Source organism: Cephus cinctus, unplaced genomic scaffold, assembly GCF_000341935.2.
Source record: "Cephus cinctus unplaced genomic scaffold, Ccin1 Ccin1_scaffold0928, whole genome shotgun sequence".
Taxonomy (NCBI): Eukaryota; Metazoa; Arthropoda; class Insecta; order Hymenoptera; family Cephidae; genus Cephus; species Cephus cinctus.
The window spans coordinates 1-11,015 of record NW_014333497.1 but is presented as its reverse complement, the minus strand read 5'-3'; the positions used below and the strand labels follow the sequence as shown (position 1 = coordinate 11,015).

At 37.8% G+C, this 11,015-nt stretch overlaps 2 protein-coding genes and 1 long non-coding RNA gene across 6 annotated transcripts in view; all 3 read right to left on the bottom strand.

The window, feature by feature from the left end:
• The window catches only part of LOC107271210 (aromatic-L-amino-acid decarboxylase), a 9,457-nt gene extending 2,793 nt beyond the window's left edge, over positions 1-6,664 (bottom strand). The window contains exons 1-10 of one of the 4 annotated variants that reach the window (XM_015746923.2): positions 6,429-6,660; positions 4,815-5,282; positions 4,496-4,729; positions 4,156-4,285; positions 3,310-3,570; positions 3,023-3,140; positions 2,840-2,930; positions 2,567-2,767; positions 2,205-2,483; positions 1,896-2,080 (exon numbers count right to left, since the gene is read on the bottom strand). In XM_015746923.2, coding sequence (XP_015602409.1) covers positions 2,208-2,483; positions 2,567-2,767; positions 2,840-2,930; positions 3,023-3,140; positions 3,310-3,570; positions 4,156-4,285; positions 4,496-4,729; positions 4,815-5,015 — 1,512 coding nt within the window. In that variant the 5' untranslated portion in view covers positions 5,016-5,282; positions 6,429-6,660 and the 3' untranslated portion in view covers positions 1,896-2,080; positions 2,205-2,207. Of the gene's footprint in view, positions 1-1,895; positions 2,081-2,204; positions 2,484-2,566; positions 2,768-2,839; positions 2,931-3,022; positions 3,141-3,309; positions 3,571-4,155; positions 4,286-4,495; positions 4,730-4,814; positions 5,283-6,428 lie in introns of those variants that run through there. The other 3 variants (XM_025088443.1, XM_025088444.1, XM_025088445.1) reach the window with 3 other exon arrangements.
• LOC107271212 lies at positions 1,218-1,890 on the bottom strand. Its single transcript, XR_001538570.2, has 2 exons — positions 1,774-1,890; positions 1,218-1,702 (listed from the first exon to the last, which is right to left on the bottom strand). It is a non-coding gene; the product is annotated as an uncharacterized LOC107271212 (long non-coding RNA).
• A 2,228-nt stretch (positions 6,665-8,892) lies between the features above and the next one.
• Positions 8,893-11,008, bottom strand: LOC107271213 (aromatic-L-amino-acid decarboxylase). The gene is made up of 7 exons (XM_015746928.2): positions 10,831-11,008; positions 10,453-10,582; positions 10,101-10,361; positions 9,729-9,846; positions 9,545-9,635; positions 9,272-9,472; positions 8,893-9,188 (listed from the first exon to the last, which is right to left on the bottom strand). The coding sequence occupies exons 1-7, from the start codon at positions 10,987-10,989 to the stop codon at positions 9,000-9,002; spliced, it is 1,149 nt and encodes a 382-aa protein (XP_015602414.1). The 5' UTR covers positions 10,990-11,008; the 3' UTR covers positions 8,893-8,999.
• Between the last annotated feature and the right edge of the window lie 7 nt (positions 11,009-11,015).

The window sequence follows — 11,015 nt, the reverse complement described above, 5'->3', positions numbered from 1 at the left end:
CATTAGTTCGAATTTTCGCCGATAAGAGGGCAGCACCTCCTGGGCATGATATGTGGCGCCATCTCTGAGAGAACGAGTGAACTTTCTCCAATAAAATAATTCCGAAAGTAATTCGAAATTCAGCTGTATCACGCTGGTACAGATAAAACTGCGATAGGGCACTTTCAAAAAATCCCTTTACTTTTTGCAACTTGCAGATGAAATGAAAGTAATGGCAAAGAAAATGCAGCATAGCCGAGAAGAGGTGTAGAAGCATAAGGTTGGAGGAGAAGGAGAAGGATGCTGTTAGGACGGAGGAGCGTAAGAGAGAGACAGAACTCATTCTTACTTTGGGATATTCGCATAGGGCAAAAGAATATCAACGTGTATAAGTGTTATAAAATAATTTATTCAACAAATGGAATAATGATACAGTATACGTATACAGTATATGGCTTGCGAAAGATTAACAATAACAGTACCATTAAAGATATACTACATATAACAGTGCAATATAATATACGCGTGGTATGTTACATGTGCTACCACTTTAAACTTTTCTTTTTCCAAAAGACATTTTATAAACTTAGTTTCTAAAGATATACTAGGAGGAGAGTGGTGGAGACATAGGAAGGAATAGGAGATTTGAAAATAGAATACAAAGGTTTGGTGGCAGCAGACAGGGAAGATGTTGTTGAAGGGGAAAAGAGGAAGATTGTTCAAAAGAAAGAGTGAAAAACAGAGATGGTAAGGACTGAGGGAATAAGGGGCGAAGAAAGGGCAACCCCCGACACCATGGTCTTAAGTCTAGCTGCACTAACAGGGTGACTACTCTTATATGACTACTTGAATTAATATGCTCGACCCGACCAAAAGAATAGGACAAGTAACACAAGCACAATGGAAAGTGAGAGGGAATAGAATGAAACGAGAAGACAGAAGGGAAGATAGAAATAAAGAAGTTAAGAAGTAGAAAAGTAAGGAGTATAAAAGTAGAGAAGAAATAAAGAAAGAGATAAATCAGAAAGTAAAGAATGACAGATAAAGAAATATGAATGTAAAGAAGAAATAAATATAGAAAGAGAAGAATGTTGAAAATGAGTAAGAGTAATGATTCCAAGAGACCAGTATAGGAGACCGGCTCGAGGAAGAATGGGCGCTCGGAGTCCGGGCGCTGCCTCCAGCGCTCACCCCCACTCTAAGGGGAGAAGAAGATGCGTAAAGCGTATGCACTATAATAATTCCTTATGTATTTATATTTAATAATTGAGAGAAAAACATCCAAAGAATTATTGTCTTTAAATACAAAAAATAAGAAAGTTATTAGCTGAATTAATTTATGCCCAAATTAACACAATTCAAGAACTATAAATGAACACACAATGACAAATGAATTCAATAAGAACATATTTGATTAAATAAGGCGATTTTAAGATATAACATTCATGACCCATTCCATAACACTCATGACCCACACTTACATTACAAATTACAGAAACCAAACTAAAATAAATAATATCGCTTAGCTGCTCGTTGTTTCGAAAACATGATGTACTTCGTAATCGTTGATAAAATTATGGAGGAATTGTTTGCGATATTCCTTTTTACTGGTTGATGTCCAAATTATCAGGGACGTATGCGATCACATCGATTGGCAAATATCTCCGTCAATAATTCCATATAGTGGTTTAAACAAAAGCCCTTTCTATCTTTGTATGGCACCCTGCATTTAGTAATGAAGAAAAATATACATGAAAATCAATGACTCTAATTTTTAAGAATTTTGCTTGTTACCTTAGGTGTGACTTGCTGTGTTGCTTGGTGACGTCCGCTCGTATTGGAAGTCCGAGACAGAATGGGACGACATCAGGCAGCAACAGGACAAATTTAAAAAAATATAAACTCTAGCAGTCAAGTTGGCACTTTCTTAAAAATGTCTTAAAAATATTTCAACAATAAACAATCCCTGTTCTTTCGGGACAAAATTTGTCAAACCTACCGAGTACAAGGTGGAAGGAAGCAGGTAAATGGTCATAGGCTAACCAGAAGCATCAGGTTTGCATTGTGGGTACCCGAGTACCCCGGTTATTGAACGAAAGTGGGAAATTTGGTTATTGACAAGAGGGTTAATATGCTACAACATTGCGTACGGTCAAGTATTTTTATTTTTAATAAAATTTTGTAATTTTTTTTTAAAACATATATTGCATAGATTTTTTGTCCTGTTCTCATCGTTGTCGCTCCTCCATCTTTCCATTCAAATTTTCGTAAGGTAATTCTCCGTTCTCAAACATCCTAGCTGTTTGATTTCTGGAAACTATTAATATTTCCGTTGCTTGACTGCTTATTTCATTCCAGGCAAACTCTATGTCCTTCTCTTCGCACATTCTGCTGCAAACTACGAATCTCACTATCAGCTGGTCCTTGTAATTCGCTGCTATTGTGTAAATACGTTTCCTCTTCATTAAACGATCCAATAGTTCTCTGGTGAGACTGTTATCGCCCTGAGGAATAACAAAATTTTACATTTATCTATCTTATCGACCGACGATTACATTGTAAAAATATATTCTATTTCCTTCCTTACTTTCATTCTGAAGCACACGAGACCCAGTGAAACTTCTGTTACTATTTCAAATCTGTCATCCGAATTTACGAAATTTTCAAACTGATGCGCCAATTTAACCATTCTGCGAATGTGGTTCTGCAATCCTTCGATACCGTAGAGTCGTAAGACAAACCATAATTTTAAAGCGCGGAATCGACGTCCCAATGGAATTTGCCAGTGCTGATTTAAAAAAATTGCGTCATAAAAATAATGCATGATATAAATTAGAGAGTTACGTGTAAAGGTACTTACTCTGTAATCGAGAGCTTGTCCCTGCTTATCGTGTGCCAAGTATATCCTGTCTACATTAAATGCATCGATCAAATACCCTGCATTCTTCACCCTATAGTTAAAATCATTGTTATTAATTTGATAATCACTTGGACGGTTATAATTTTCTTTTATTTACTTCACTATCGTTCTTTCGAAACTCACCACATGGCGGAACAGTCAAAATTGACAAGTAGCCACTTATGCGGATTGAAGTTAAAAGAATCGACATAATTAATACCAGACATAAGATAACGATATTCGGGGCAAACAAAGGCAGATCCTGCAATTGAAAAATTTATAAAATTTCCATCAGTTTCACATCGTATTCTAATAAGTGATCGACGGTCGGCAAGTACGTCTGCCGATAAGTTATCGTCGGTCGGTATCCTAATGAATGTCTGCTCGTCAAGGTGTCAATAGTAAATACTGTACCAAATGCAATAAGTCACCTGCGTAAGCAGCATCCACGTGCAGCCACAGATTATTCTCATTGCAGATTGGTCCGAGTTCATCCAACACGTCAAAAGCGCAGGTGCCAGTAGTACCTAAATTAGCGACCACGTAGCAGGGTATAAGTCCAGCTTCCTCGTCCTTCTTCATAGCTTCCAAAAGCGTATATCCTCGTAAACGACACTTATCGTCGGTTGGTAATAATCTCATGGGTACGGACCCAAGTAAACCAGCCCTTTCCACCGAAGAATTCGCTTGGTCTATCGATTAAAGGTACACGGAAAGAATTTTTCGTTAATTTTTCTCATGAAATTCACGATAAAATTTGCCATAGAAACCAGTGAGCGTGGGACATCGTGACTATTTCATTACTTACTGCTTATAACATACGATATTTTGAGTGGCTACAAATAAATTGTACAGTGCACAAGGTAAATATTGTTACTTGCAATTTTTACTGCGTTTTACAATGTCAATGTTTTTTGCCATTGACTTCAAAGGTATGAAAATTAGTGCACTCCACGGTAAAATTGAAAGTAGCGCACGAGATAATTCGACTGTTTTAGATGACTTTTAAATTCGACAAGGTAAAAGCTATACCTACTTTTAAACTACATATTTTCAAGTCTCAAATATTTTACCGTACACTTCTGTAAGAACCGACGTATCGTGCTTACCTTTTAGTACGATTTCGTGAATTGTTTTGAAACATATGTCCCGTGGTTACCGTGAGTTTCACGGTAATTTTTAATGAAAAATATACGTGTATATATAAACATTAATTTAGCAACAGCCAAATATTATATTAAAAATGTTACCTCACCTACGTAATGCTAAGAACTTACCTGATGTATAAGCCACCAGTTTGGCCTTTATGATTCCTTCGTCCAAATCTGGATGCAAACTCTTTATACGACGTGTTGTCTTTTCCTTTGCAGCCAACAAACCCACTAGAGTCGCTTCGCTTGCAGAACCCTTAGTAATTAAAATATAAGGATTGTTTCCGCAATAATATTAAAATTACCAACATAACTCTAAGAGTGAACATGATTGCATGCTGATTCAGAATATGATTTATATTTTGAGAATAAAAGATCCGAGTTTAAAATTCCGAACGATTCAAACAAATAATTATTATTGTAAAATTTGAAAAACATTCTTTGAATAAAGATAAATAAAATGTACCTGTATAACGCCACCGCCAGGTCCGTCACTGCAATTAAGAAATTCTTTCGGCAGCCCTAGCATTTTCCCTAACCAGTTCATAGTGATAATTTCCAATTCCGTACAAGCGGGCGATGACATCCACGAAAATCCAATGCATCCAAATCCAGCACTCAACATTTCTCCCACTATACCAGGATACGAATTCCCAGCAGGATAGTAAGCATGGAATTGCGGCGAGTTCCAGTGCGTCATCTGAAAAGGTTTTATATTTCCATTACGGGATAAATTTCAAATAAAACCTCCATTAAGTTTTGTACAGTCCGCTTGACCCACTCACTCCGGGAAGTATAAGACGTTCGACGTCCTTCAGCACATCCTGCCAGGATTCTGCCTGTCTCGGTGCTTCATTAGGCATGAGCTTACTCAAATATCCTGGTTCGACACTCGGCAGGACGTCGCGCTCCCGCAGATTTTCCGTGTAATTGGAAATAAAATCGATGGCTGCTTTTCCAAATTCCTCAAACTGTCGCGCGTCCATTTCAGAAGATATACAGTCCAAGGTCACCTTTGTAATCTAGCGACCCCACTGCAATGATAAATGTTTTTCGTCCGTAGGCGAAGAACGCATCAATGACGTATTATGCTCACAATCAGTTTCGCTCACTATATCGAAATTTGATAAGTATGGTTTTTGGAGTCGCTGATTACGAGCATGTAACAATTGTAAAATTATAATGATATTAGCATTTATCCAATTTTCATTCTAGTACATGAGCAGCCTTACACTTCCATCACAATTTGATTTCTAAAAAAAAAAATACAAAATATCTTTCACGAAAACTAAAAATTACTTTTTCTTACCAAATTCGAACGTAAACAAATTTTCACGATTGTCACTGACCCCCCAGTCTATAGAGATTTGCAGTCTACTTGCTAATCTACCTAACGTGGGTATAGAGTTTCATCGCAATCTCAAAGTCAATATTCGAGTCTGCATTTGTCTAAATTGGTGTACTTTTTATAGAAAGTCATTTGTACATCTGTCGTATATCTATATAGAAGAAAATTTCTTCACATGAATTTCAACATGAGTGTTAAGTAAAACATTATCCATTTTTTAAAATAACCATAGCATTTAGAACAAACGAGTCAGTAGACTCAACCGAAAGTGCAACCTCAAAATGTTACCTCTAGTGCATAGCCCGTGAATTCGCCTAAGTCTCACGCACGAAAGATCTGAGGACTTATTGTCACTCGTGACTGGACTCGGTGCAATAGTCGTAGTCTGCCTATTAGGTATGGATTCGTTAAAACGTATCCTAGGGAACAAGCTGGCTCGGTTACGATGTTAATTTTCAAGAAGTCCATTTCTCTTAGTGGATCTTCAAACGTTTTACAAGATCATTAACGTCTCTTTGGAGTTGCTTCAAAACGTCGCACGAGAGGACCGCCGTCTCTGTCAGCGATTCTTCGCGATTCTTTACGAATCGTTCAAGTTTCCAAAAGGTTCTAGAAGCTTCTAGAAGGTTCTCGACCGTGTGCGATTCCTAGCATCGAGCGTAAAATTCCCGGAATCGAGCGAAAATTCTTGGAATGGGGAGGGTCTTGATGACGCAACTTCCAGAAATTGTGGACGCACACGTTGCCAACTTAGCACTTACACCCACCTTCGAAGGCCCTCGAATGTCGCTAAATGTTGGTGCCGGAATCTATATCCAGAACCAGCACAGCTATACTACTGTCAATGCTTGCGCACTTTACTTGGGATTGGGCTATACCTCTAATTACCGTGGGAAGAATGAATAAGATTGGATGTGGGATAAAATTAATTCTATATATTATAAAAAACAAATGAAAACCGACACCAACTAAAATTCTAATATCTACTACGATTTAATAAAATTTAAGAGTTCCTTCACCAAATATAATACCAATATTATAAATTGCTTACCTCGACGTCTGGTGATGATGATAGAAAAGCGATTGGATATTTGAAATAGAGAAATGCGAAGCCGAAGTAAATTAACAGAATGAACGCAATTTATTATAAAGGGAAATACTAAACAGAATGAATCTGAGTAACTACTCTATATGGTATATTATGGAAAAGTTAATAAAAACTGAACAACTATGCTAGCAGGTAGATCGGCCGAGAATGAGAGTCAGTCTTGAAGTTATTGCCTACATATCATTTTATATATATACATATATATATCGTCTTGAAAGGTCATCTCATTTTCCTAAAAGCTGGGACCCATACAAGAAATAGACGCTTCTAAGGAACGCTGTCTGATATAACCCTGACCCCGCTGATTGGTCTTTTGATATTTCGTTATCGGTCATGAACACGAAACCTTTTTTCTTAAGCGAACAGTTAAGCGAACAGATCGTTCTTATCAAATTCTTTTTTCTGTATGTGTATAATTCAGCATCATCGCTGGCGAGTGTTAGATTGTGTTATACTATTTCAAACTTTCTATTATTTGTACAATTTATCGTGAACCATGACCTGTACATCATTGTCGTTGGTTCAAGTATAATCTGTTTTTGTAGTGGGTTTTTGTTTATTCGCGATAGATCTATAATATTATCATATGGCGTACAGTTGTGATGTGATGTAACAAAGCAAGCATTATCGAGGAAGTTAGTTTTAAAATAGATAAACGAAGTTGTTCAAGATCAAAACTACTCTATTTATAGTCAAAATTTATCTTTTCTATTGACCTAGACTAATTATTAAAATTTATTTCAAACAATTACTCATTGCATCATATGTAGGCGCGGCAGCGTTTACATCATGAAAAGTTGTTTACATGGGTGTATTTCATGCGTACACTCGGTAGACGTCGGTAAGGAACGTTTCCAATTGGAGCAATATCTGTAAATTGGGCCGGAAACTTACCGAGCTAATTCAGTAGGCCCTGTAATATTAGGGCCTGTAAATCAGCCGCTTTGAATCTTTAACTCTTCTTTGGTCTGACTCTAGGTCTCTCTCCCGATCTGGGGATGCGCCACCAAGTGCATCTGTGGATCCGATGATCCTTTCATAGGGGTTAGGGCGGGTTCGCAATCCACCCTTAATGGTATTTACCAGTTAGCTACCACTGCGGTTCATATCCATCTGGGTCTGCCCTTGGCCATCTTCTTGGCGATATCTCCCGATCCGTCGATCGGGTATTCTATCCCTCTCCGCAATCTCCGCATTAGTGCAAGGACCAATTAGGGATCCATTCATCCTCAGTCGCGAGCCGGCAAATCATCTCACCGATATCTCCAAACTTCGTGTTCACTTTCTCTACGTCATTTCGCCCTCGCGCAATTATGACATTTTCTTATCTTTCCTGCAATTTAGGCCAGAGGTCACAGGTCATCCGGCTGAGATCACGTCACAATCTCTACAGTGGAAGCTCGCGTGCGACTGGTACTCGGGTAGGACTGCGGTTTGATAAGTTAATCAAAGCAAGTAAAAGGAAGAAGAAAAGTAATAGCTCAAGATCTGATGCAAATTACACAATGTGTGTCAAAATCCTAATTGACGTAGTACACTAGTTCGGCAAAGTGCGTAACGTATCAAACTACAGCCACAGTGGGTACGCTATCTCGATCAGCCGAGAAAAGACTGGAAGGGACCTAGCCGTTATTCGGGAATTTTCGGCGAAATTTTTACAAGCCGTTTTCGAGTCTACCGTGACACTGATGGTCTTGCGCTACATCTATTTTATTATAACTATTATTTACACTGATATAGGTAGGGCGAAGTCCCTCTGTACCGGACACTTGAGGCTATTCGTTAAAAAAAAATAAAAAAAAATAAACAGAAACTTGAATATTTTTCATTTGTATAATACTCTTTGGAGTATTTTTGCTAACATAAAGACAATTTTTATATGTATACTTGAAAATTAGAAAGGAATGCGAATTATTACAGGCTCAAAAGTGAAATGACTCTCGGCAGCGCGTGCACGCATACTGCTGCTAGTGGCATACTATGCCCACTATGCATACTGTGCATCACTATGCCCACTGAACCTGTTAAAATCATGCTGGAGAAATATAAATATGGTTTTTAGTTTCGTAGATACCAGCAGTGTCCGGTACTGGGTACCGTCCGGCGTTACGGGTCTTCTCCCTAACTAGTATCGTACGCATCATCATGTCTCGAGACGCTCTACTTGCCTGCGAAATTTCATAAAAATAAACGAGAGTCACCTCGCGTACGTTCCTTGCTAGTATGTTTGCAGAAATACGCGGCTAACGTCATTTGCTTATACGTTGTTAAAAAATAAATTTCCAAATTTTCGAAATACTGAAATTATAGTCTCAGAAGAAAATACGTGGAATTGAGTTTATCAAAAAAAATGTGAATATGTGGGTAATTGGGTTTCTATTATTGTAGTAACGAAATTTTTGAAGAATTTTCAATCGCATCCATTTTTATTCCTTTTAGTCTCGCTACAATCTCGCCGCCTTCTTCAGTAGCTGCTGGCCCGGCGATTCGATTGATCTTAGCTGTTTGACTTTTTCAAGCCAATATTTCGGTTGCTTGACTACTTATTTCATTCCAGGCAAATTCTATGTCCTTTTCTTCGCACAATCTGCTGCCAACTACGAATCGCATTATTAGCTGGTCCTTGTAATTCGCTGCTATTATGTATATACGTTTCCTCTTCATTAAACGACCCAATAGTTCTCTGGTGAGACTGTTATCGCCCTGAGGAGAAACAAAATTTTACATTTATTTTTGTTATCGACCGACGATTACATTGTAAAAATATATTCTATTTCCTTCCTTACTTTCATTCTGAAGCACACGAGACCCATTGAAAATTCTGTTACTATTTCAAATCTGTCATCCGATTTTACGAAATCTTCGAACCGAAGCGCCAATCGAATCGATCTGCGAATGTGGTTCTGCAATCCTTCGATGCCGTAGAGTCGTAAGACAAACCATAATTTTAAAGCGCGGAATCGACGACTTAATGGGATTTGCCAGTGCTGATTTTAAAAAATTGCGTTATAAAAATAATGCATGATATAAATTAGAGAGTTACGTGTAAAGATACTTACTCTGTAATCGAGAGCTTGTCCCTGCTTATCGTGTGCCAAGTATATTCTGTCTACATAAAATGCATCGATCAAATACCCTGCATTCTTCACCCTATAGTTAAAAATCATTGTTATTAATCTGATAATCACTTGGACGGTTATAATTTTCTTTTATTTACTTCACTATCGTTCTTTCGAAACTTACCACATGGCAGAACAGTCAAAATTGACAAGTAGCCACTTATGCGGATTGAAATTAAAAGAATCGACATAATTAACACCAGACATAAGATGGCGATATTCGGGGCAAACAAAGGCAGATCCTGCAATTGAAAAATTTATAAAAATTCCATCAATTTCACATCGTATTCCAATAAGTGATCGACGGTCGACAAGTACGTCTGCCGATAAGTTATCGTCGGTCGGTATCCTACAAAATCTTATTGAAGCCTTTAACAGTTAACGGCCGCTGTCGCGTATGCATAATTTTGGATTGGCAGTAGATTAGAATCAATTAATGAAATGTCTGCCCGTCAAGGTGTCAACAGTAAATACTGTACCAAATGCAATAAGTCACCTGCGTAAGCAGCATCCACGTGCAGCCACAGATTATTCTCATTGCAGATTGGTCCAAGTTCATCGAGCACGTCAAAAGCGCAGGTGCCAGTAGTACCTAAAGTAGCGACCACGTAGCAAGGTATGAGTCCAGCTTCCTCGTCCTTCTTAATAGCTTCCAAAAGCGTAGATCCTCGTAAACGACACTTATCGTCGGTTGGTAATAATCTCATAGGCATTGACCCAAGTAACCCAGCCTTTTCCACCGATGAATTCGATTGGTCTACCGATTGAGGGTAGATAAACATTATTTTACCAACAGTCAAATATTACCTTAAAACCATTACCTTATTTACGTAATACTAAAAACTTACCTGACGTATAAGCCACCAGTTTGGCCTTTATGATTCCTTCGTCCAAGTCTGGATGCAAAGTCTTTATACGACGTGTTGTCTTCTCCTTTGCAGCCAACAAACCCACTAGAGTCGCTTCGCATGCAGAACCCTTAGTAATTAAAATATAAGGATTGTTTTCTCAATAATATTTAAATTACCAACATAATTGTAAGAGTAAACATCATTGCATTTTGATTCAGAATGTGATTTATATGTTAAGCATGAAAGGTCCGGAGTTCGAATTATAGTTATAATTATAAAAGTTATAACTTATAATTATAAAGTTACAAGTTATAATTATAAAATTTTAAAAAAGTTACGTTAAAAATTATTTGAATAAAGATAAATAAAATGTACCTGTATAACGCCACCGCCAGGTCCGTCACTGCAATTAAGAAATTCTTCCGGCAGCCCTAGCAATTTCCCTAACCAGTTCATAGTGATAATTTCCAATTCCGTACAAGCGGGCGATGACATCCACGAAAATCCAATACATCCAAATCCAGCACTCAACATTTCTCCCACTATACCAGGATACGAAT

Bases quoted from the DNA above. Each gene is read 5' to 3' on its own strand.
- LOC107271213 (XM_015746928.2), bottom strand. From the start codon at position 10,989: ATGTTGAGTGCTGGATTTGGATGTATTGGATTTTCGTGGATGTCATCG. The intron at 10,362-10,452 runs GTAAGTTTTTAG...CTCAATCGGTAG, and splicing joins ACTGGTGGCTTATACGTCAG to ACCAATCGAATTCATCGGTG. The intron at 9,636-9,728 runs GTAAGTTTCGAA...TTTTAACTATAG, and splicing joins TTTGACTGTTCTGCCATGTG to GGTGAAGAATGCAGGGTATT.